Source organism: Anabrus simplex, chromosome 8 (assembly GCF_040414725.1).
Source record: "Anabrus simplex isolate iqAnaSimp1 chromosome 8, ASM4041472v1, whole genome shotgun sequence".
In the NCBI taxonomy this organism is placed as follows: Eukaryota; Metazoa; Arthropoda; class Insecta; order Orthoptera; family Tettigoniidae; genus Anabrus; species Anabrus simplex.
The window spans coordinates 20,816,827-20,844,190 of record NC_090272.1 but is presented as its reverse complement, the minus strand read 5'-3'; the positions used below and the strand labels follow the sequence as shown (position 1 = coordinate 20,844,190).

Here is a 27,364-nt window from a genome sequence, read left to right as displayed (position 1 = left end):
TTGTTGAAGAGCTGCTGCCAGATGAAAGAGGCGCTTCCCGCCTCCTGCTACACTTCCATACACTATGCTAGATGTTGTTCGAGAGGCCCAGAGACAAGAAAATCAGCAGTTTTATACCCTCGTGGAAGATTCGAAACCTTTCATGAATAATCAAGCCACACCCTCTTTCTTTATTGGTCCTTCTTGAAAATACACTCAAAGTCGAAGAAGAAATACATGATTGGTTAAAAATTAATTACAGAAATTCTGGATTGGCTCAGTTCAAAACAGGTGGAAAGAAAAGATTAATATTGCCAACCCACAAATGAAAGAACGAAATTTAGTAAAGAGAAAACTTATGAATACAAAATTTTTTTGAAAGGTTGCTTAACTTCGCACCAGGGGGCATAATCATAGTTTTTAGTAGAGACACCTATAAGAGAATGTCCACACTTCTTAATCAATGGAAAACAAAACAAGTTGAACTACACACAGTATTGACAACTTCGTAATCACAAAATTTACTGTAGTGACATCTTCTGAGAAACTAAAGAATTGATCCAGTTTTTAAAGTTCAGAGTTTCTCCTGTAGAGGAGTACTTATTGGCGCAATATTTAAACTTGTGGCGTAGAGGTGTACCTCCCGGTACAGATCTCCCCCCCACCAAAAGTCCTTCCAAGGGGTGACACAGAAGAATGCTGAAGAAAGTTATTTTCCAAAAAAATCCAAGTTTTTGTGGTTGATAATTTGAAGTTAGTTGAATTCCTGCTTCCTTGCAAATAGATTTGTGGAAGAGGATGGAAGAGACATAAAGAATTTCGCAAGTCTTTTAACGTTGATCTGTAGAAGAAGTTTTCAGAATGTCGAAACAAGTTACCAAGTATTGTTTTTGAAGTAGATAGTTAGGAGATAGCTGAACTCCGGCTGGAGAGTGCCTTAGTCTCTGTATACATTTGGAATACATGCGGTTCATTTTGACGGCAAGTCCTGCCGTCGCTGCCGGTATCCAGTCAAGGTCGCCCGGACCCCTCAAGTACCCTGAGATACCTCTCTCCCGCACTATGAGAGGGGTAGTCGTGGTGAAGAACGCCGCAGATGCAAAGTTTGTTTACAGTCCCCGGTTAAGCATGAGGTTGGTGCGCCGCACTTCAGCCTGTGTCGAGAGATAGCATCCGGCGCGCCGTACACAGAAGGACATCACGGGAGTGGAGTGGGTCCTTACCCCACCACGGTGGGGCGACGAACGGCTGCGGGGCACTGAAACAATAAGATCTCGGCGGCAGAATTGTTGTTGGTGATTGGTTATTTTAGGGCACGATCTTGTTGGTGAGTCAGAATGGCCAGCGGCGTGGAAATTTGGTTAGCCACTGGTATGGTTTAGCAGGAGACGGGAGCTTGGTAACGGCCGCACGGAAAAGGACAGCAGAGTAACCAGAGGGGAAAATCTTACATCAAATACTAATTTCTATAACCATAAAAATAAATTTTAAGATTTATTTATTTTTTATTTATTTATTTATTTTAAGATTTATTTATTTATTTATTTATTTATTTATTGTCTTGTTTTATATGGCGGGACTCAGGCTATGAAGGCTGCTATTCTGTCCGACCATACATACACCTACATGAAGAGTTAAATATACACTAAATTATCTACTGTTTAATATCTTAAGGTAGCAATTAAATGTTTTAATTAATCTAATACTTAGCTATGATCTAATCCTACTATGTTATAAGAAATCATTATTATTTATTAACCAGGTTTGACAGAGTTTCTTAAAGCGGAGGTGGTTTGACCCGCTCCTAATTTCAGCAGGTAGGGAATTCCAAATACGGCTGGCGGCGACTATAAATGATCTACTGTAGCCAGTTGAGCGGTGAATGGGAATGCTTAGTACTGCGGTGGATGATGATCTGGTAGGAATACTAGAAGGTGATGCTAGGTAATGGAATTATGTGGCAAGGTATTCAGGTGTGTTAAGGTTCAGTATACGATGTACCAGGGAAAGATTGTGTAAATTTCGTCGCTCTCTTAAGCGTAGCCATGAAAGCCTAGCAAATGCGGGAGAAATATGGCTAAACCTTGGTATATCTGAAATAAATCGAACGCATGCCTTTTGGAGCTTGTTGGAAAGTGAGGCATTCAGGTTACTGTATACTACGTCACAGTAGTCGAATATTGGCATTACCACACTTTGGATAAGCAGTTTTCTTACATTTTGGGGGAGTAAATCTCTGTGTTTTCTAAGGGAATGTAAGGAATAAAACACTCGCTGACATATACCTGTTACATGATCGTTCCAACTAAGGTGTTTATCCATTATCATCCCTAAGTTTTTAACTGTGTCTTTGAATTGTAACTGAGTGCCTCTTAATGTTACTGAGTGGGTGTGGATGTCTGTAAGTAGTGCGTGGGTTTTTTGGGTATCTAAAAGAATACACTGTGATTTTTGGGCATTGATTTTTAGTCCATGGTCATCGGTCCACCTACATATTCTTCCTAGGTCGTCGTTCATGTTATTTATTGCAGTCGGTAAGTCACGAGGATGTGCATGTGTATATATCTGTCTGTCGTCTGCGTACACGTGATACTGACAATGTTTAATTACTTGTGTTAGTCCTGAAATGAAGATCGAAAATAGGAGTGGCACTAGCACTGACACCTGTTGTATTCCAGTCTCTATAGATTGCCATGAAGAGAAATTTTCACCTGTAGATACACACTGCCGGCGATCAGAGAGATAGGAATACATCCAGGATAGTGTGCTTTGTGAGAAATTAAGAGCACGTAATTTTGCTATTAGTATGTCCGTGTCAACGCAGTCGAAGGCCTTACTAAGGTCTAGAAGAGTTAAAACAGTAACTTCTCCCTTATCCATAGCTACTCCTATGTCGTTCGTAACTTTAAGCAGTGCAGTAGTTGTGCGATTGCTTCTAAAACCAGACTGGTATTTGTCAAGAAGCATATTGTTATTTAAATATGCGGTTATTTGTCTGTGAACTATTTTCTCCAAAATTTTTGACAGAAATGGTAAAATGCAAATGGATCGAAAGCCTTTGGGTCCCACGGGATTGTTGACCTTGGGGAGTGGGCGAACAATTGCATATTTCCAAAGGGAAGAGAATATGCCGGTTATCAGTGAGGTATTTATGATGTGGGTTAGAGTTGGTAGGATTACATCTAGAGTTTTTAACAGTAACTGTGGAACAATCTCGTCACATCCTGTCGCAGTTGTCTTTATTGATCGTGCAATTTGTCTCACTTCTGCAGGAGTTACGAGGGGAAAATACAACTGTTCTCGTCCGTTGTTAGTATTGCCATTGTATAGAATTTTGTTAATCGTCTGTTCTTTTGTTGTCTCGTCAATGTTAACGGGTCTTGTAGTAAAGTATTGGTTTAAATCATCCATTTATATTTTAACGTCAGCAGTATGTATTTTATTTCCGCCTATGCCCATTTTTTGTACGGTTTTCCAGATTGTTGTCGTGTTTCGGGTTAGCAAAATGTTCTGTGAGTGTCTTATTTTAGCATTCCTTACGGCCTGTGTGGTTCTGTTACGAAGGGTCTTGTACAGGTCAAAATCGTTTGGTATTTGGCTAATTTTAAATTTTCTGAAAGCTTTGTCTCTCTCTGTCATTAAGTCTCGTATTTCCTGCGTCATCCATGGAGCCGCAGGGCGTGTTACACGAGCAGTCCGTTTTGGCGCGTGTTTATTAAGAAGAGCTAGCAGTTGTGTGTTTTAAGAACTCCACTTTATCATCTATATTATCTAACATATGGACATTATGCCAAGGTATGTTTGCAGCATCTTCTAATAGGGCTTCGTTATTTATACGTTTTAGATCTCTGAATGTAATTAATTTAGGTCTGTACTTGGGGCATTTAAGTGAATAAGCTAAATAAATTAAGTCGTGATTGGATAGTCCGTAAGCAGACATTTGCCCGTGGGTCAGTACTCTGTCAGGGTTATTCGTCACAATTAAGTCCAGTAATGTATGTGACGTGGCTGTGTGATGTGTTGGTTTAAGTGGCAAAATCGTCATGTTACAAGATTTAAATATGTTGATTAGTTGTTTAGTCTCAGTCATTTTGTCGTTAAGGATGTCAGTATTGAGGTCTCCTAGTAATAAAACATGTTCATACCTGGGTAGGAGGTCAAGTAAGATGTCTTCAAGGTCGGTGATGTAACCAATCTTTGGTGGGCGATACACAACACTCAGTAAGCACTTTATACCTTAGCCTTCTTCCATAGATCTCTAATATTATCAGGATCTATTGCCTCAGGTAGAATATCACTAAGAGACCAAAGGTTAGAGAGCGGCGTGTTGGGTAGAAACTTAAACATCAATGAAGCTGGAGTGAATTTATGAGATTCATGAACCGCCGAATTCAAAGCGAAAGCTAACCAATGCAGGGATGAGTCCCACCTAGAATTATCATCATGATGATAGGCAATTAGAGCCGACCTCAGATTACGATTGACCCGTTCGGCCAGAGGTGGTTGAGGATAGTACGCTGATGTTGTTACATGTGACATGGATAAATCAAAACAGAATTTACGGAAGAGATTGGAGGTAAAGGCTTTAGCATTATCAGAAACAATATATTGACACGGACCAAAAGAAGCAAAGATGGAATTTAAACAAAAAATGGTGGACTGAGCGGTAGTCGGAAACAACTAGGAAAATCTTGTGAAACCGTCTACACACACAAGGATGAATTTGTTGGCATTCCCCTTTGATTGGGGGAAGGGTCCTGCATAGTCGATATAGAGGCGTTCCATGGGGCGCGACGCTTGATCGGAAGACAATAGCCCTTGCTTAGTGGACATGGTACGTTTACTAAGCCAACAAGATTTACAGGCTTTTACCAATTCACGAATTTCGCCGTCCATACCTTTCCAAATGAACATTTCTCGGATCTTTTCCCGGGTTTTGAAGATGGCTAAATGTCCCCCTAACGGGGTCTCATGGTAGTACTTGAAGATCATGGGTACATGAACAGCTTCTTGAGCGGATAATGTCCTAGATGCATAGGCGATGGGTCGCCTCCCTAGTTTAGTCTCTTGAAGAAGGGCTGCAGCCATCGCCGACGACGCTCGGTTTGGACGATGAATTTCTTCGAGAAATCACGCATAGCCCCGACAGGGGCGTTACAAAGCGCTAATTCGAGGTCTTCGAAAGCGGCTTGTTGAGAAGGCCCCCACTCAAATTTGACACCTTTCCTACGAAGTAAGTTCAAGGGCGCCGCTCTGTTAGCGAAGTTAGGAATACATTTCCTGAAGAAATTCACCATGCCAATGAATCTGGCAATACCTTTGATGACCTTGGGAGGTTTGAAATCACGAAGGTTCGAGGTGTGGTACCTGATTGCAACATTAAGTGTAAACTACAAGCATTCATAGAATTTTATATAAGTGGAAGACTTTTCGAACATACACTTAAGAAAATGGAAATTGCAACACCATGAAGGCATTGATCGTTTGTGTTGATTTTCACGATATGGAACGATACCATGTAGGTATGTAAACGATCAAAGTTTCAGATCCATTGGATTGTTGCTACAGGTCTCCCCACGTGGTTGGTCGTGGAGGAATCAACTCCAGTATACGGACTCTGGTGTAGCGTATTTGACTTGCAGTATGTGCAGTGAAGTGTTCCCCGTCAAACATGCCTCGACGACAGAGAAGAGCACGCTATCAACAACTGTCGCCCTTTGAGAGGGCTCGAATAATTGGGCTGTGTGAAGCTGGATTATCGCTGAGGACTGTCGCTGAACGTGTTGGTCGATAGGCATCTAAGGTACAACGTGTATGGCAGCAGTGGTCAAATGAAGGTACCCACACTCATAGACCTGGCACAGGCCCAGCGCGACTGACTACTGTGAGAGAGAATCGCCGCATCATTCGGATGGCCCGGATGGAACCCCATCCAACAGCAGCGGAAATTCGAGCAGTTATGGCACCCCATGTTACACAACAAACAGTTGGTAATCGCCTGCATGCATTGGTTATTCCACTGAAACTCAACTTGTAGGATTTCAGCAAGATATAGCAGATATCTTGGATTCTGGAGGTCAAATGGACTGTATCGCGATTGACATGTCTAAAGCATTTGATAGGGTGGATCATGGGAGACTACTGGCAAAAATGAGTGCAATTGGACTAGACAAAAGAGTGGTTGAATGGGTTGCTATATTTCTAGAAAATAGATCTCAGAGAGTTAGAGTAGGTGAAGCTTTGTCTGACCCTGTAATAGTTGAGAGGGGAGTTCCTCAGGGCAGTGTTATCGGACCTTTATGTTTTCTTATATATATAAATGATATGAGTAAAGGAGTGGAATCGGAGGTAAGGCTTTTTGCTGATGATGTTTTTCTCTATAGAGTGATAAATAAGTTACAAGATTGTGAGCAACTGCAACGTGACCTCGAAAATGCTGTGAGATGGACAGCAGGCAATGGTATGTTGATAAACGGGGCTAAAAGTCAGGTTGTGAGTTTCACAAATAGGAAAAGTCCTCTCAGTTTTAATTACTGCGTTGATGGGGTGAAAGTTCCTTTAGGGGATCATTGTAAGTATCTAGGTGTTAATATAAGGAAAGATCTTCACTGGGGTAATCACATAAATGGGATTGTAAATAAAGGGTACCGATCTCTACACATGGTTATGAGGGTGTTTAGGGGTTATAGTAAGGATGTAAAGGAGAGTGCATATAAGTCTCTGGTAAGACCCCAACTAGAGTATGGTTCCAGTGTATGGGACCCTCACCAGGATTACCTGATTCAAGAACTGGAAAAAATCCAAAGAAAAGCAGCTCGATTTGTTCTGAGTGATTTCCGACAAAAGAGTAGCGTTACAAAAATGTTGCAATGTTTGGGTTGAGAAGAATTGAGAGAAAGAAGAAGAGCTGCTCGACTAAGTGGTATGTTCCGAGCTGTCAGCGGAGAGATGGCGTGGAATGACATTAGTAGACGAATAGGTTTGAATGGCGTTTATAAAAGTAGGAAAGATCACAATATGAAGATAAAGTTGAAATTCAAGAGGACAAACTGGGGCAAATATTCATTTATAGGAAGGGGAGTTAGGGATTGGAATAACTTACCAAGGGAGATGTTCAATAAATTTCCAATTTCTTTGAAATCATTTCGGAAAAGGCTAGGAAAGCAACAGATAGGGAATCTGCCACCTGGGCGACTGCCCTAAATGCAGATCAGTATTGATTGATTGATTGGCTTACGACCCCATGTCCCTGCAGAAGGTGTTCCATTGACCCCACAACAGTGACTTGTAAGGCTAGCCTGGTGTCGAGAAAGATCGACGTGGGTCGACGAATGGCATAGGGTCTTCTTTAGTGATGAATCGCGCTTCTGTCTTGCCCGCAGTGATCGCCGGAATCGTATGGGCCGACGTACCGGGGAGAGGGGCCGCCGGGATCTTATTGTCGAGAGGCACACAGGGCCAACACCAAGCATTATAGTCTGGGGAGCTATTGGATTTAATGTGAAATCACAATTAGTGCTTGTTGAGTGCATTATGACTGCTCGACAGTACGTTGATAGGGTACTCAATCCAGTGGTTTTCCCTATGATGGCGAACATTGCTAATGGGATGTTTCAGCAGGACAATGCCCGGCTTCACACTGCACGCATCTCCAGAGAAGCTCTCCACGACATCACAACCTTAGAATGGCCCGCCATATCCCCGAACCTCAGTCCTATTGAGCATGTGTGGGACATGATGTGTCGACAACTGGCCAACCGTCCTCAGCCACCCACAACTCTAGAACAACTGACCCGTGAAGTGCAGCACGCATGGGCCACAATTCCTCAGGAAACGATCCAGGGCCTAATTGACTCCATGCCTCGACGAATTCATCAATGTATTGCAGATCGTGATGGGTACATTATGTATTGATTGTTGTCCAAATGTACGGTCAGAGGGACCTGAAAATGTAATCATCGAGGCACAACCGAACACTCGTCCTGCATGTTCAATTGCAGTAATATAGCACCACTCCTTCTTGGTGTTGCAATTTCCATTTTCTTCAGTGTATTTTTCTTGTTATTTCACGTCTCAGTTTCAATGTTATATTGGGATCGGACTTCATGATCAAGGTAGTATAAGGGAACTATAAATTACAAATCGAATCTTGTCAGTTTAAGCAACGCTGAGACTGTAGAATTGCAGCCGGTGGATCGTTATGATGCGGAAATTCGTGAAGAGGGAACCCCTGCTGAAGAACCCGGTAGCGACATGCATAAGCCCACTGAATTCGAGGATGCGCTAGCCGCGGTAAAGCTATTGAAAATTGGAAACCCTGGCACGGACGAGGAAAATTCCGTGTTTGATGAATGTTCCGTTATCGGTGCTTCTTTATTAGGATCCGTAACCAGTGCAATTGAAGAGCCAGAACTCGAAGCAAGCTTGATTCGGCTAGACACGAAGTTTTTAAATTATATCCCAATGTCTTTGATGATAAACCTGGGGAAGTTCAAGGTTTCGAATATCGCCTCAACGTTAATGATAGTTCTCCTTATAAACGGAAGCATATCCAGTTCCTGAGAAATATCAAGACGAGGCAAGAGCATTGATTAGTCAGATGAAGAATGATGGCATAATTTCACCATGTGTCACCCCATATGACAACCTTAAGAAATATGTTCCACAAGAAGAGTAAGGAACTAAGATAAGAAAATCCTTCACATTTTCTTAATTCGAGGAGGGAGGAATATGTACCAGGAACTGTTCCAGCCCTGTACATTGTTTTATAATTGCCGGGATATATGAAAAAGGGACGGCGATAATATGTGTTCGTATGCTCAACATCTTGTGCGAGCGCGATGCGAAGCTCCTCGTGGCGAGCTGCACACGTCACAAGCAATGCACCTGTGGGTGACGTCACTGCCACATGTTGCATGCCTATCTCTCGAATGTACTGGAAGGGAAATTTCTAACTTTTTAGCTGATAAAGTTACGGAAATAAGACATATATCATCGTGTAGCTCATATTCTGAACGTAAACATATGTCAATTTCAATGAAATCCATCACGGCATTCAAGAGATATAAGCGAGAAACGAAGCACACTTCCCCCAGTGAAGTGGTAAGCAACATTGGGTCATACGGAATATAATTCTTCAGAGCTGGCTCGCATGTCATGCTGCACGCTACGAGTCGAACTCAGTATTCATACTGCCAGACATCGTGATACTCATATTATTTCGACGGCAAGTCGACACTTAGTTTCTGTGAATACCAGTGAGTAACTTATAAATTGTGGGACTTGCAATTCGTCAGACATTCAAACTTAGGAAATTAACGTGTGTATAACATCAAAGACATAAGACTTGTAATATTTCACCAATATTTGAACTTGACAAATATCTTAATTTTCGTGTGAATAACCATAACAAATTTGAAGTTAGCACGGCTACGTTACATTGTAATGGTCTTGGATTGTTTCAACTTTGAATATCGTGAGTGTAGGTGCAACACGCCGACTATTTTGAGTATTATTAAAGCCTAGAACACTTTGATTTTTGCCGAAACAAAAACTGTTCGCGAATCGTCATAACAGACTGTACTATTTGAAACAAGCCGTGTGGATAGACTGTATAATGAACTTCGTAATTCAGTGATATTGTGGAGTATAGAATTCATGCACAAATAATTGTAGAACTGTGACAGTGAGAAGTAACATTACGAGATATTACGAGAGAGAGACATTTATTTATTTCTTTCCTGTGAAAGTGAGCCATGATAAACTGTGCTTCGAATGAAAGTTTTTCTTGATAATACGAACAGTGTGCAGTAAGTGTCAAGGTGAACTGTGCAGGGAAGTGTATTTTCTCATTATCGTGATTTACGATAATAGACTGTGCTCCGACGTACTTCTCATCCAGTCAATGGTGATTATTTATGAGACAGTGATAATCAGATCTAACAGTGCAAAATCAAATGGTGCACATTTTTCAACCTAGTCAGTTGGACTTTCTCGTGTTAAAGCCTCTCTTTTATTAACATGAGAAATCCTCACTCGAGACGACGGAGATCGACGGATAACGACGTAGATCGACGGAGATTTGATGCAGATCAACGTGGACTTAGTACTACGAGGGACAGTTCCAGAAATGTTATACTATGGAACATCGTGGTGATAGCTGTTAGCTGAGTTCCAGATTGCTGCTTGCAGAACAGTATTCAACTGTTCGAGCTCAACGAGAAGGCGTACGTCAGGTGATATCAGTGCTTTTTTCATTCAGAAGCATAATTCTGGCTTTGAACAGAACTTTTACAAACAGTGTCATTACTGGCAAAGAACATCAAATGCTCACTTATTTAATATTTCATAAACTTGGAAAAATAACGCTTTACGACACTCAAAATTAAAGACAGACTTTCAAATAAGTGTACTCTCGTAATGTCGTGTTTTCTCCCTTATTGGAACTTTAGGATTTCAACTGAGTGTTTCATTCATAGTTAAAGTGTATCATAAACTCTCAATTTACAATATTTACGTAAAGTGTTCAATAATTTACACAAAATAGGACAATACTCAGAACTTTACACTAGAAGATCAGATTTAATTTCAACTCTTTCATATTTGAGTTTGATGTGTTCACAAGAAGGAATTACCAAATTTACTTTATTTAATTTATGTAGAAAGCGTAATCTCAAATCGCAAGTGCCAATAGAAAGACTTTGGGATTTTCTTTTCATTTACTTACAACATTCTTTATTATTAATTTATGCCATGAAAATTATAATGAACATAACTTTATGATACTTTATTATTTTTGTCTAGATCTACAGTAATAATACCCATTTGATCCTTTAAATGAGAAAAATAACATGTTCAGCCCATGCCAAAATTCACTCTTTCAAACTCTACATACTGTACAGAAAAAAGAAAAGAAAAATAAAACACGCAGAGAACAAAAATGAGCAAACAAAACAATATTTTAAAAAATCAAACGTACTCCATGGACATGCCATGAAATTCCTCAGATACTCCGGAAACGTAACCCCCAAAGGAGGGTCACCACGGTAGTCATCCTCGGCCCTTTCATGCCACGTCCAACGTCCATGCTGAATATTCCTGTTGTCTTCCCAGAATGTGTAGTTTAAATAAACATAATTAAAGGACATAATAAAGTTGAAATAAAATCAGCAGTATTAAGAATGTCAAAGACCTTCATGCCTCTCTTAACTAGACACGCAAACCCTTGCACATTCCATTCCTCCTACCTTATTTTACTTGACCCACTCTAGGTTGCTGAGTCCAGACTTACGTTACATTCTGCCATTGAGTATTCATGTTCACGTATGCTCACGTTGCAACTTTATCCTTGTCAGCCATGCTTAATCAATTTAAATACCAAGCCATACTCCACCTGAAATTTGTCATCACGTCCACCAAACCAAAGTTTACAAACAAACACCAATTCTCAATTCTCCTCCCTCTCAGCACTTACATTCTGCCATTACATATACCACCCTTTCTCCCTCTCCACATTTCAGCAATAAATTACCGTCTCTACTGCAATTTAATACCAATACATCATCACTTAACACTCACATAATATAGCAATAATTAAACGTCCACCATTCATTTGTCATCACGTCCACCAAACCAAAGTTTACAAACAAACACCAATTCTCTATTCACATCCCTCTCAACACTTAAACAAACACCACTTCTCAGTTCTCGTCCCTCTCAACACTTGAAATATGCCATTGAAAAGTACCACCACTTCTCCATCTCCAAATTTCATATCACATTGAATACCAAACCACCTTCATTTACAACTTACTCATGAGTGCACCACTACTTCTCATACCTTTCCAACACCACATTTCCACATATACCACCTCTATTTCCAACACCACCTTTCATCTCTAGCACACACTCATCTACCATACTCAATTTACCATTCACTCATACTCATCCTATTACCCATCATAATTACCTACCGAAAACTCCATCTTCCACTAAACCAAAATTTACAAATAGCCAAATTACATTACAAATCTCCATCTACAAATACCACACACTCATACACCATCACAACCTTCAAAATATCACTTCATCTTCACCTACAAATACCTAACACTCATTCCTCAACACTACATTCTTACATCTAACAATCTTTATTTTCACTACTCCCTATACTATTGTTCTTTTTACTTCTAGTGACTACACCCTTCTCATTTCTACCTGAATCCCACATGTCTGTCAGTTTTCTATACTTTCCTGTTTCTCTGCCACCTCTTTTGGCCGCCACTTCATCACCATCTTCACTCTGTTGTGTTCTTTTGCCTCCACCTTCAGCTCCCATCATCTCCGTTAATCTTCTGCCCTTGCCTCTTTCCCAACTCCTATTGAGACATCCTCCGGTTGCCTCTGACGTCACCTTTTTACCCGTCACTTCCCTTACTTCACTGCTTTCACTCCTCTGCCTTTCTTCTTCACTGCTTATGGTCACCCTTTCACTTGTCGCCTCTTCCTGAACTTCTTCACTGTTAATGGTTACATTTTCACTTAGCGCCTCTCTCTGACCCTCTTCACACATTAGACTGTTACTGTTATCTCTCCTCACTTCCCCACCTCTCGTTGCACTGCTCATTTTTTCTTCGTCTTTTTTAATCTTCATTTCTAAGTCCAGCAGTCTATTCACAGACCAGTTCCTCTTCCAATTTCTGCCTGATACCACTAGCTCTTGTCCCTTAATAGTAGCTCTCAGTCCTCGATTTATCGCACGTATCTTGTGTTTTCTGAGTATTTTCTCATTCCTAATAGCCTCCCATCCCACGTCTCTCTTGATCCATATTTTTTCTCTCTGCATGTTACTCGCATTGCCTATCACAGCATCAGCCATCAACGTAGAAAACAGTTCTACTTTGATAGGCCTGTTGCCCCTAGTTCTTCCCACTCTCTGTACGTCATCTATGTCCACTTCGCTAAAGTTAAGTTTCAATTTCCCCTGTATTAAGTCGACTAATTTGTAAATTGTACGTACTTTGTCTTCTCTCACCTCCTCAGGCACCCCATAAATAAATAAGCACTTCTTCCTGCGATTCAATGTATTGGCATTCACTTCCGCTTTCAATTTCAACGTCTCCTCTTCCAGTCGTCCAATTCTTTCTCTTAATATTGCCACTTCCTCGTCGTTCTTTCTCACTTGTGATGTTATATCGTCCGTCATTTCTCGTAGCCATAACTTCATTTTTCCAAACTCCCTGGTTTGTTCTTGGATCATTTGCTCAAAGGGGCACACTTCTACCACCGTCTCTTTTACCCATTTTCTGAATTCTTCTGTCTTCCCATCCCTCATTTCCACTAGATGTCGGGCCTGAGTTCGGCTCTACACCTCCAATCAGTAGCAACATTATAACCACCGCCGCTGTTAACACTACTTCTCCTTTGATTACCAAATCCACTTTATTACACCCACCTGATTTTACTTCTTCTTTCTTGATTCTCCTCTGCCATCCTCCAATAGCCGCCCTGTATTGATCTACTCCAATCATTGTTGTCAAACTCCTCACAAGCTTCCTGCACTCAGCACTCACTCCTTACTCCCACTCCCGAGCTCTCTACTCATGCGTCCGCTCTCCTTCGTGGCTTAAGCTGAACTGATAATGGACATAAGAGATTGAGCATTACCCACTTGAATTTTACTTGATTTTTCGATATTCTGTTGTTGAAATTGGGATTTATTTTTAGTAAATATTTATGATTCGGCGACATAATAGTGTGGCCTTCATGAGATTGAATAAAGGAAAGAAAGATATAATATCTATTATTTCGCCTTTCAATCCTCTCTTTCTCTGTACCTTCTTCTAAGGACTAGGCACTCCTCACAGACATCATGCTCTTCAAAATCAACTTTTCCTGGTACAATATATATATAAGAAAATATAAATGTCCAATAATATTGCCCTGCGGTACCCCCTCTTAATCATTACATGAACAGATATCGCTTCACCTACATTTATTCTCCGAGTTCTATTTTCCAGGAATGTAGCCATCCATTCAACTACTCCTTTGTCTAGTCCAATAGCCCTCGTTTTTCGTCAGTAATCTCCTTTGATCTACCCGATCAAAAGCCTTCGATAGGTCAATAGCGATACAGTCCGTTTGACCTCCTGAATCTAAGGTAAGGCAAGGTTGTATTCTGCCCGAAGGCAGGTCCGAACTTCCGCAGAGGTGTGCCTGAGTTTACGTACGGTCCGCTTCTCCATTCCCTTACTCCCACCAACAGCGCGTGGCAACCCATCCAAATCTTGACCACGCCCAGTGTTGCTTAACTTCGGAGATCTCACGGGATCCGGTGTTTCAACACGGCTACGGCCATTGGCTCCTGAATCTAAAGTAACTGCTATATCCGTCTGCATACTACAAGTTGAGCTTCACTGGAAAAACTTTTCTAACTACGAGCTGCCTTCTATCAAACCAGTTTGTAATTTCGCAAACGTGTCTAATGTAATCAGAAAAATGCTTTCCCAAAGCTTACGAACAACACGTGTCACGCTGACTGGCCTGCAATTATCCGTTTTATGTTTGCCACCATTTCCCTTGTACACTGGAGCTACTATTGCAATTTTCCATATACTTGGTTTCGCCCTTTCATCCAAAGAGTTGTCAAATTGAAGACATGGATGGAAGAAGGGCGTAACTCAAAAAACACTCTTTTGAGATAAATGAGTTTAAAGAATTACAACATCAAACACTTTTCTCAGAAATACAGAGTTTTGGAATAATATACTTAACTACATTCTTGATTATTTCATAATATGTACATCAAAAATATTTATAAATTTTGTGGTTTGTTGTCAATTTTGTATTTTGAAGTTACGCCCTTATTCCATTTTCAAGAAACATTTTCATTGAAAATTAATGTTATTTACATTTTTAGAAGCATGTAGACAAGTTTTACAGGTTAGAACATTTGACAGGTCACAACATATTATTAGGGGACTCACTATATGGAGAATTTCCTATCCCCACAGATTCAGCTCCCCGGAAAATATTTTCAAACCATTCACGTGCACCTGCGCATAGAAAGCTTACTAAAACATTAACATATTTTAATTTCCCGGGTTCAATACCTACATGAGGGACTGAAAAGCTACCCAAAGTATCTACAGACCTCATATCCTTTAATAACTGAAACTTATCATGAAACGTAATATCATAAGTCTGTCTTCCTGATACAGTTCCTTCAGGAGAGTGACATAATATGACATACTTTGGAATAGGAAACTTAAGTCCTTTTGTTTGTGGTGTTGCAAATGACACTGGGCTGAGAACGGCAGAACATTCGGATAGTCGGGATTTAGTGTCCGAATCATCTGAGGTTTCACTTGATATATATTCACTGTCATCTGTTGAAATATCAGATGTTTCTCCTCCTGACATTACTCCTGCGTCAGCTGTTTCGCTTCAGATGAGTGATGATTGCTGGCTCGCCGTAAGTCAGCATTGGAGTGTATTTTAAGTCGGGCACGAGCAATATTTGGAAGAACGGCGCAACTCAATATAGCACATCACACGCCATCTATTGACACTACCGAGAAGCCATTTAGGTAGAATCTAGAACGGCCTCCAAGGAACGTATATATACAATTCACCGAATAACGCCACAAACTGACTTAAGCCCTCCTTCCATCCATGTCTTCAATTATTATTCCAGTTATAGCAAGATATCCCAAACTATAACCTTTAATATATCCCAGAAATCTTATAAATCACGGCTGCCTTTCTGTCTTCTGTATCTTTTTATAAATGCCTTCATTAACACAGGTAAATTTCAGTATTTCGCCAGTATTAGTTGCCTCATCTATCAGGACATTATCTTTATATCCAACTACTTTCACATATTGTTGACTGAATATTTCTGCCTTCTGTAATCCCTGGGATGTACACTTCACTTGGTTATTCATGATCCCTGGAATGTCCTTCCTGGAACCTGTTTCCGCATTAAAGTGCCTATACATATCCTTCCATTGCTCCCTAAAGTTAATATGGCTCCCAATTATGTTTGCCATCAGGTCATCATTAACGGTAGTTTTTGCTGAATTCAATTTCCTAATAAGCCCCTCCAATCTCTCCTTACTCCCTTAGTTCTTATAAGGTGAATGAACTTGGATTATAATTCGATAAAACACTAACTTGTACTCCACATCTACATAAATTCGTAAATGGAGTATAGAGAGACCTGGCTTTTGTACTCCTCAATGTCCAAAGGCGATGCCTTGTCTATGCAACCATTACTTTATGTCCTCAGCTCCTCGTTTAATGTCATAATAAGAACCATAATGAAGAATCTGTGCCAAGTCTGGAAGAAATTTTTTCCTCGGTCGTCCTTGGCATTTATCCACGTGATTTTTCCTTCCAGAAGATTGGTAAGAAAGGTATTGTGTCGCAAGATGTGGCCAGTGAATTTAGCTCTTCTTCTTTGTATCGTTAACATCAGTTCTCTCTTCCCTTGAATTTCTTGCAGAACGCTTCTGTTTGTTTTCTTTTCAATCCATTTCATCCTTTGCACTTGTCTCCAGATCCACATCGAACGCTTCCAGTCGTAATTGTCCAAGATTCACAGCAATACAATAGCACACTCCACATGAAAGGAATCACAAATTTCTTCCTAATTCCGAAATTTTAATTTGCACTGTTTAAAAGACCTATGCCTGTTTGGCAAGTGCTATTCGCCTTTTGATCTCTTTCCAGCACCTGGTGTAATTGGTGATCAGGCTTCCCGGATACGGGAAACTGGTTATTTGTTCCACTATCTTGTCTGTAAGCTTGATGCTGGTGTGAAATTCGTTCAGGATGCTTACTCACAACTAATATCTTGGTCTCCTTGACATGTTATGAGTGATGGCGGTTGAGTGAGGACGTGTGAGAATAGTGCTCCGGTGTAAATGTGTTATTTTTTCCGATTATGCTGGTTTCCTGACTTGGAGGCGTGTCTACCGATCTAGTAAGTTTCAACGAACAGTAATAACACCAAGTTTCGCTGGTAGATAGCCTTAATACTGGTTTAATTTGTATTCTTTATAAAGGAGAGTGTATGTAAACATTAGGCGGTCAGTGTTGCAAACCCAACGAATTCAAAACACCGGAGTACGTTCTTCACTGTTTGTTCCAGATATCGACCTTGCCTACGCTTGCGATGAGCACCTGTTTTGAGTGTGGAAAATCCGTATCCAGGCAGGATACCACTGCTAAAATACAGTGTTCTAATTGCAGTAAATGGTTTCACTCTAAATGTGTAAATCTGCAAGCAGAGACTTGAAGTTACTCTCATCCAGTGATCATAAATGGAGGTGCAAAGCTTGTCATAGTAAAAAAACGATCGAGCACTGTGAGTGATGAAATGTCAGTAGCTGAGATGCCATCTGTTGGTGACATCTATGAACTTCTCGTTACTCTGAAGGAGGATATGACAGCTCTAAGGAAATCAACTACTGATATTGAAAGACAGCTAGGTAATTCAATTAATGTCTGCCACGAGAGATTAGATGAGCATCAGAAACGTCTTGATAATCAGCAAGCAATAATAGCAAGACAGAAAACGATAATTGACAATCTGTTATCCGAAAATCAGCGGCTCCAGAAAACAGTAAATGACCTTTCGATCCGATGTGATGAGAGTGAACAATATTCTAGGGTAAATACTCTTAAAATATATGGTGTTCCCGAGGTTCCCAATGAAAACGTTGTTCAGACCGTCATAAATGTCGCTAGGATCTTAGATGTTGAGCATAAAGAGGACATGATTGATGCTTGCCATAGATTAAAAAAGGTCAACAATCGTCCAACTGCAGGCATTATTGTTAAGTTCGGTCGCAGATGTCATAAAGAACAGCTCCTTGAGAGGCGAAAAATCAAAAGAAATTTATCCACTTCTCACCTGGGCTTTACAGTTGCTAAGCCTGTGTATATTAATCAGTCCTTATCCCCAGGGAGGATAATTCTGTTTGCTAAGGCAAAACAGCTGCAGCACGACAAAGATTATAAATATCTATGGGTTAATAACAGTGGAAAAATAATGATGAGGAAAGAAGACGGTAGTCCTGTTCATGTCCTTCGTAGTGTCGAAGATTTAGGTAAACTGTAATGCGTTTTGGTTTCCTTTACTACCATTAATGTTTGAACATTTTCCAATGATCAGTCATTTGTTAACTTCTACAAGTTATTTAACATTTTTATTGCCTTTTAAATGTCTGTGAACAATTTGTCAATTTACTACCAAAACGTGAGAGGACTTCGAACCAAGTATGAGTTATTTCTTCAAAATCTCCTTTGCTGTTCATTTGATGTACTAGTGTTAACTGAAACGTTCTTGGCGAATGATGTATTTGATAGTGAATTATTCGATGATCGATATGTAGTATTTACAAACGATAGGGACACATCACTAACAGGAAAGTCACGTGGAGGAGGAGTATTAATAGCTATTAAAAAGGGATACCGTGTAAAGCTATCCTCTGTTTTCAATAGTCAACAATGTGAATCTCTTACCCTTCAAATTCTCGGTAACAAGCGAAAGTTATTTATAAATGTTGTCTATATAACTCCCTCTACCGGCTACTCTGTATATCAGGATTACATTAACTATCTTGAAAACGTTGATCACCTTATAATGTCCGATTGCATCATTATGGGTGATTTTAATTTAGCTGAAATTAATGATGTAAATTATAATTTTACTGAAGGATCAACGGCCAGGCGTAGTCTAGCAAATTTCATGTCGTATTTAGGATTGAAATCATATAACAATGTTCTCAATTTTAACTCTAGAACACTAGACTTGGTTTTGGCCAACATACCAATTAATATAAAACACGAAGAATTCGTACTGGTACCAGAAGATTTGCATCATCCCGCACTCTCTTTATTATAGTTACCAACCAGGGAACTTCCGCTTTTTAAGAACATATGCCGTGAATATTACGACTTCAAAAATGCATATTTTATGAAACTTTACTGTGAAGTGCGTAACTTTGACTGGAACCCGTTGTATTCCTTTGAGTACGTTGACCTTGCAGTAGATTTCTTTTACACCTCACTCTACAAATGTTTTGATGTATGCATTCCCAAGAGGAATCTCATTCAAAAATCCAAATATCCCGTATGGTTTACACATGATATTATCCAAACTCTAAAGCGAAAAAAGAAATGTGCTAGGAAGAGAAAGTTTTCAAAATGCTATGACGATCGATTTAGGCAGCTTAGAAGTGAACTAAAATCTAAAATAAACATTGCATATAAAATATATATTCACAACTTAGAAAATGGAATAAAACACAATATTAATAATTTCTGAACGTTTACTAGTAGTAAAAGAGAAACGCGAATAGGTGATAATGTCTACTTCTATAACGGCAACAGGTATGAAACTGGAAATATTTCTCATCGGTGTATACCATCCCGGAATTTAATTATAATATCGATAACATGGACTTGGATGAAATTTCTGTATTACCAACTACGAATGTCCTCTATATCAGAAGAGGAGGTAAAAAGAGTCATTAATGGAAAACTAAAACCTAAAAAGGCAAGCCGACCAGATAACATCCCACCTCATATAATTAAGGGATGTGCTAAAATACTGGTTCCACAGCTAACCTTCATTTTCAACCTTTCATTAAAAAAAATCCTGCTTCCCTGAAAGGTGGAAAATATCAAAAATTACACCAGTTCCGAAGGCAGGCGTTCATGAAAATATATCTAACTACCGCCCTGTTTCCATTATTGACACCTTTGCAAAAGTATATGAACATATACTATATTTTAAGATCTATAATCACATTAAGGCAGGTATTTCAGAATTTTAGCACGGATTTTTGCCTAATAGATCTGTTATTGCAAATATTGTAGGATTTACTCAGACACTGTATGATGTATTGGATAACAACGGAAGAACGGATGCTGTCTATACAGACTTCGAAAAAGCATTCGACAAGGTAGATCATAAAATTCTTGTCCAAAAATGCACCAGTTTGGGTTCTCGAAACCACTACTTCAAATGTTATATACTTACCTGAAAGATCGACGTCAGTTTGTGTCTTTTAAAGGCGAAATTTCAGACAACTTCATTAGTTACTCCGGTGTTCCTCAAGGATATAATTTGGGTCCCCTTCTATTTTTAGTTTTTATTAACGACTTGCCGAATAATCTTCGTCATGCGAATTGTTTGCTGACGATATAAAACTATTTAAAGTTATACATCACAAGAAGGATGAGTTACAGTAGGACATTGATCGTGTTGTACAATGGTGCGATATGAATCATATGTCTCTTAATGTAAAGAAATGTAAATCAGTAATTTTTACCAGGAAAAAGAAAGGTACGATTGCGTCGTACTATATAAAGGATACCAAACTAGAAACAGTTTCGGCAATAAGAGACTTAGGAGTAATATTTGATGAAAAATTAACATTCAACGCCCATATTACAAAACTAACGAACGAGGCCAACCGTATGCTCGGGTTTATAATAATGAGTTCTAAATTATTTACTCAATCATCGATTGTTATTCAGTTATTTACTAGCCTTGTTAGGAGTAAATTATAATATGCATCTGTAATTTGGGACCCGTGTTCTAACGAACAAATACATACTATTGAAGTTGTTCAAAACAAGTTTTTGCGGTATCTGTATTATAAAACAAATAAGACATTTTGCCCTTTTGATACATCCACACGGTATTTAAGAAGTAACTTTAACCTCACGTCGTTGCGCAACAGAAGAATCATTATTTCTCTAAAATCGTTAAACAAAATTGTAAGAAATCAATTTAATTCCATAGGACTGCTCAATTTTATCTCCTTTCATGTTCCACGAGCTGGAGCTCGCATGAACACAGTATTTCAAGTTCCAAGATCAAGAACATCTCATCACTTGAACTCGCCATTTATTAAAATGCTACAATTTTACAACACATTTGCTGCCGGAATAGATTTATTTTCAGAATCACTTCTTCTTCTTAGTTTTGCCTCATGACTGAGGCGTCGTGACTATCATAATATTCAGCCCTCTAGCCGATGAACCATACTCCGCCATTCTTCCCTATCTAAAGCTTTCAATGTGGTTACTCTGAGAGAACACTGTAGGGGGCCGTTCACCATGTCAATCCATCTCGTTGGTATTCGTCCTCGTTGTCTGGTTCCCTGGACTTTGCCCTCAACAATCAGCTTTTGTAGACTACCATCTCGGCGCATTATATGTCCAAAGTAGCGTACAATTCGTTGAGAGACCTTACACGATAGACGAACTTTTATCTGAAGTTGGTTCAGGATTGATGTGTTCGTGCGATGAGCTGTCCAAGGAATCCTTAACATTTTCCTCCAGCACCACATTTCAAAGCTTTCTATCCGTTCACGATCACGTTTGAGGATGGTCCACGTCTCTGCGCCATACAAGAAGACTGAGAAGACTAGATATTCAACGAGCTTCTTTTTTGTCTTAATGGTGATGTTATCTTTCCAGATCTTCCGCAGACGGATCATTGCTACCTTTGCTATTTCAATTCTGCGCTTTATGTCATCTTTGGAACCACCAGAATTGGATAGTAAGGAGCCTAGGTATACATACTGATGTACAACTTCACACCCTCCAATCTGTTTGATATGTGGACTGTTGTTCTTACGATCAACAATCATGACTTTGGTTTTCTGTCGATTTAGGCGTAATCCAATTTCTAGGCTTGCTTCCTCTACTCTCTTGATCAGCTCTGTCAACTCCTCTTCAGATGATGCTATCAAGGTGGTGTCATCAGCAAATCTCAAATTGTTGATCTTGCATCCCCCAATGGAAAACCCTTTGTCCCAGCCTTCTAATGCAGTTCTCATTGCATATTCACCATAGATATTGAAAAGTAACGGTGACAGGATACATCCCTGGCGAACTCCTTGTACGAAACTGCTGAGACTGTTTGTTTTGAATCTTCACAGTGGCTGTATTTTCCTTATACAAGGACTTGAGGAGATCAATAAAATGGAGTGGCAAACCCATGTCATCCAAAATTTTCCAAAGATGGTTCCATTTGACAGTATCAAAGGCCTTTTGGTAGTCAATAAAGCACAGATATACCGGAACATTGAATTCTCTAGCCTTTTCTATGATTTGTCTTACGCTTAAGATCTGTTCTCGAGTACCTTTTCCTTTCATAAATCCAGTCTGGACTTCAGGAATTTGATACTCTAGAAATGCCCGGAGTCTCTTGTGCAGGATATGTAGCATAACTTTACTGGCATGTGAAATCAAAGCAATTAAGCGATAATTTTCACATTTTTCCTCGATCCTTTCTTGTGGATTGGGACAAAGATTGACTGTACCCATTCCTCGGGCCATCTTCTAGAATTCCATATTGCTTGGCAGATTTTCAACAGCATTTCAATTCCAGCACCGTCTTTAGCTTTCAAGACTTCTGCACTTATTCCATCAGGTCCACACGCTTTTCCTGTTCTCAGCATTTTCAAAGCCATTTCTACTTCATCTCGGAGGATGTCAGGTTCAGGATCTGACTGCTTGTCTATCTTCACTTGGTCTTGTGCATTACATTGTTCACTGTACAGATCCTGGCAGTATAATCGCCATGTTTCCAGAACATTCTCTATATCCACAATATCATCCCCCTTTGAGTTTTGTATATTCCAGGAATATGGCTTGAATTCTCGAGTGATTATTCTAATTTTGTCAAAAAGATCCTTGCTGTGGTTTTGATTTGCATGGTCTTCAATCTCAAAACAAATGTTACTAAGGAAATTATTCTTATCTCTTCTACAAGAAGACTGAATCCTTCTATCAAGATCAGTCATTTGCTCTCTTTTTTCTTTAGTGTTAATGCCAGATTTTTTAAGGCACCTTCTTTCTTCTACAAGCTGAAGGCTCAAATCAGAGATCCACCGTTGCCTTCTAGTATTTGGTACTCGAGATTCATTCAAAGAGGACTCTATCCAGTTTTTGTTACATTCCACAGCCCTTCTGCAGTTGTTATTGGATCCTGTAATATGGAGGCTCTTCGCGCCACTGTCATTAATTCACATTTAAAGGCCTGTGTTTCTAATTTATAAATTCAGACTCCTTTTCTATATAATAGGTGCTCTTTAACTTATTTATTAATATAGTCACTTACTACTTTATTATATCCTTGTTTCAATTCCTGTATTTTTATAGTGTAGAAATAATCATTGTTGTACTCTGGATTGTCATTTTCTCTGTATATGTGTTTTCCATTCATTCTTCTTCCTTGTCTTTATTATCTTCAGCATTATTATTATGTATTTATCTTTACTTACATGTATGCATTATAAGTACTGTTGTGTTAAGAAGGTACTGTGTTGGGCTTACTGCCTGTGTACTTTCAAAAAGACAAATTAATTAATTAATTAATTAATTAATGTTTATGCGTGAATCTGACAATGCTGATGACAATACATTCAGCATCTTAGAAACACTTTCTCGGAGTTTGCTACAATTGCTATGTCATCTGCAAACCGAATGCATTGTATATGGTGCCTGGTTCATGCGTTCATGAACGTACCATTTGTTGATAACTTTCGCTGTTTTCGGTACCTTTCCCATTTCTCTAAATTTATGTTACATGCTGTTCTTACCTTAATTACTTTTTTCGATCTGGCTACATTTCGTTAATTGATTACAAGTTTCCTTCGACGTGCACTCATGTTACAAGCTTAACGAACTCTGTTCGTATATTTTCTTTCACTTTTGCGCTGCCCTACGTCATTCCTTCTTGGGTTTTTGATTGGTTGCAGCATTTTAACATGACTGTTTACGTCACTGGCAACTTTTCTTTTGATTGGTACCGAAAGTGTATCCTTCCGCGCTTTCTTGTCCTTTCATTGGTTCCTTTCGTTATTTGTATTTTGTACTGATTATATTTATTAATTGTAAACTTTTAAAGATATTCTTTCTGGGTTCCCTTTTTCTTACTATTTAGTTATTTTTTGTTAAGTTTTCCATGCACAGTTTGTAAATTACTTATGTTAGTTTTGCAGTACTATGTTGCGTCGCATCTGGAATTTTCCTTGGTGCTATTTTAGCGACATGCCTGCCTGTATGCTTCGCCTTATCATTCCGGATTTGGCCGGAATCGCCGCTGGTGTTCTGCAACAGCTACTATGCTGTATTTCTAAGAAACATATTTACTTCGCATATGGACTAGCTACTTTTCTTCAGCGTGTCTTCCTTGCTGCAGTCAATTCGAGGTCATTTACCTCGCTTTCTTGCTCAGGTCTGGTTCGCTCCAAGTATAACTGCCAGCCTGCTAACTGCACTGACGTGGCCCTGTCGGCCTTGTACCTTACATTTGAACATGAAAACAACACCAGGATCTACTGAATTATTTTCATGACTGTTTTAGCTCATTGTGTCCATAGACACATTTTATCCAGATGTCGGCTGGATCGTCTACGAATTTATTAACTGCGGCTCTTAACTGATTAATGGAGTTACTGAACTAAAGGTTCTTTTTTTCTTCGAACTCACTATTCCCCGGCGGAGAATTGTGTGCCAAAATTCAATTCCAGAACTGTCCTGCTACAGTGAATTTCCTACATTTAACTTTGTTATTTTGATAGCTTTAATCTTATTAATTGCTCATAATTATTCAACTTAATCGGTCTGGTTGTTTAACCAGCCTTCAAGGTAATTTAAGCATTCAGATATTGTACTCTGATTTTCACAGCTGTTGTAAGACAACAGTCTTACTTATTTACTTTTTATTCGCACAGCCTGTGGCAATCTTTCGCTCAAGGCCAAGTGTTGAAATATAATGTTACAATGTTAATTATTGTTAAAATTTTCTTAATTATTGTTGTTATTTCTATATCATTTATATAATAAATTTGTAACTGCTGATCTCCTTTCCTATTTCCCGAGAAACCTTGGATACCCCTTCCGGTTTTCCACTGTTTTCTCCATTTTGGTGCCGAAACCCGGGATCAGCAGGTTTTTCTTTTTCCCTATTTTGTACTAATTTTGATTCCTTACTGTTTCAGAAGATTCTTTTAAAGTCACTTTCCACAGTTCCTGATTCAGCCTGCAGTTGCCCCAGTTAACCCGGATGCCAGCATGACGCCCGAGGACAAGCTGATACGAGCTCGCGCTGCCTGCAAGGGACAGTTAAGCCTGTTTCGTAAGTTCCTTTCCAGTTGGGAAGACGAAACTTGCAATGTTGACAATCTTGTCCAAAGGTTGAAAAATTATGAAGTGGTGTATAGTCGTTATGATGAAGCCCAAACGAATTTAGAAATTCAATGCCCGGAGCAGTCTGTAGATCGGGAGGAGGTTGAGAATCTTTATTATGAAGGGCACGCTCAAGCGGTTCAAATCATTAGACGGCTTACTCATTCCTTGAAGCAAGAAGAGTTTTCAAATTCCACACCCCGTTCAGGTTTGCTAAAAACTCCTGATAGTTCTGCTCAAGTTTCTTTGCCTAAGATTCAGCTTCCGCAATTTTGCGGTAATGAAGACGAATGGGATTCCTTTTTTGAATTATTTGACTCTTTAGTTAATCAGAATGAGACACTTCCTGACATTCAAAAATGTCATTACCTTCGTTCTTCGGTACAAGGTTCCGCGTTGAAACTCATTGAGTCTCTTTCGCTTACACTGATAATTACAAAGTTGCTCTAGGGTTATTGAAGGAACGTTATGCGAACCCCCGTCTGAGGATACATCGACATATGCAAGCCCTATTTAATTTACCTGCTACTAGAGTAGATAAGGTTCAAACATTCAGAGCATTATTGGATGTTGTCGAGTTGCACGTTAAGGCTCTGTGGATTTTGAATCAACCGGTTGAACACTGGGATACGTTTTTAGTGTATTTGATCTCTTCCAAATTTGATCAGGATACTTTAAAAATCTGGGAATCTGAAATTTCCAATTCTCAAACCATTACTTATAAAACTATAATTCAATTTTTAAGGCAGAGATGTCAGTTTCTTTCAGCTGTTGATTTTCAAATGAATGGCCAGCCTGTAAAATTGACGAGCAAAATTTCGCCGCCGTCAAAGGTTTCCAAATTCAAATCATTTTCAAAACTTCAGGTGTTGAATGTTCAGACCGAGCTCTCGAAATGTGGATGCGGTTCAGAGAGACATTTGTTGTATTTGTGCCCTAAATTTAAATCGATGTCTATAGATGACAGGAGGTTATTTCTTCAAGCGAATAAGCGTTGCTTTAACTGTCTATCCAGCAATCATTTGCTAAACAAATGCAACTCTACTAATTCTTGTAAACATTGTGGCTCTAAACATCACTCTTTAATACATCGCCACAACAAAACAGGAGTTAATACTTCATTGACGGACTCTGCTCAAGATAGTATTCCATCTGCTAGTGCACAAACTTTTACTCAGGGTTCATCCTCTTTGAGAGGTTCCCAAGTATTGCTTTCCACAGCTGTTGTTCAAATAAAGGATTCGAGAGGTCAATGGAACCCGGTTCGATGTCTGTTGGATAATGCCGCCACTCACGATTTTATTAGTGAAAATCTGATAGAGAGGCTGGGATTACAAAAAATTCCTACCGATGTGGAAGTTAAGGCATAAATAACAACAGAACATTTTCCACTAGTTTTGTGCGGATCTGTATTAGGGATTCTGTTCAAAGCAATGTACTGTTTAATTTGAATTGTTTAACTATAAAAGTTATCAGTAGTAACACACCTCACCTTTCCTTTGATATTAAGGACTGGGCCATTCCCCCTCAAGTTAAATTAGCAGACCCTAACTTCTTTCAGAGTGCACCTATAGATCTTTAATTGAGTGCTGATATTTTTTGGCAAGTATTATTACCTGAGAAGGTACAAATTATGCCTAATGTGTTTGCCCTAAAACTAAACTGGGTTGGATTCTTACTGGGCGTCTTCCTAAGAATTCTATGACTATTAAAAACCAATGTCATTTTGTTTCCGCTCAGGATCAATACAATTTGGAAAGGTTTTGGAAATTGGAAGAATGTTCTTCAGATAGCCTTCAAATCTCTGAGCAGGAGCAAGTTTGTGAACAACTTTATAAACAAACTACTTTTCGTAATTGTAACGGTAGATTTGTGGTTCATCTTCCTCGTGTCTCCAATCCCCCTGCCTTAATTAATACTAAGCCTCGTGCTCTTAAGGCCTTGATCGCTATTGAATCAAAATTTAAGAATGATCCCTCTCTCAAACTTCAATATACTCAATTTATGGAAGAGTATGAAGCTTTAGACCACATGGAAGTTGTAAGGAAAATTGAAGACACTAGCGTTGTAGATTCTGTCTATCTTAATCATCATCCTGTTTGGAAGAGTGAAAATGAAAAATCTAAGAAAATTCGAGTAGTATTTAATGGTTCAGCCCTGGATGATC

General features: G+C 39.3%; 1 protein-coding gene across 1 annotated transcript in view; it reads right to left on the bottom strand.

Annotated features, from left to right (window-relative positions):
- Positions 1-5,067, bottom strand: part of LOC136879277 (uncharacterized) — a 272,020-nt gene extending 266,953 nt beyond the window's left edge. The window contains exon 1 of the mRNA XM_067153099.2: positions 4,878-5,067. Coding sequence (XP_067009200.2) covers positions 4,878-5,067 — 190 coding nt within the window. The remainder of the gene's footprint in view (positions 1-4,877) is intronic.
- Positions 5,068-27,364: the final 22,297 nt, after the last annotated feature.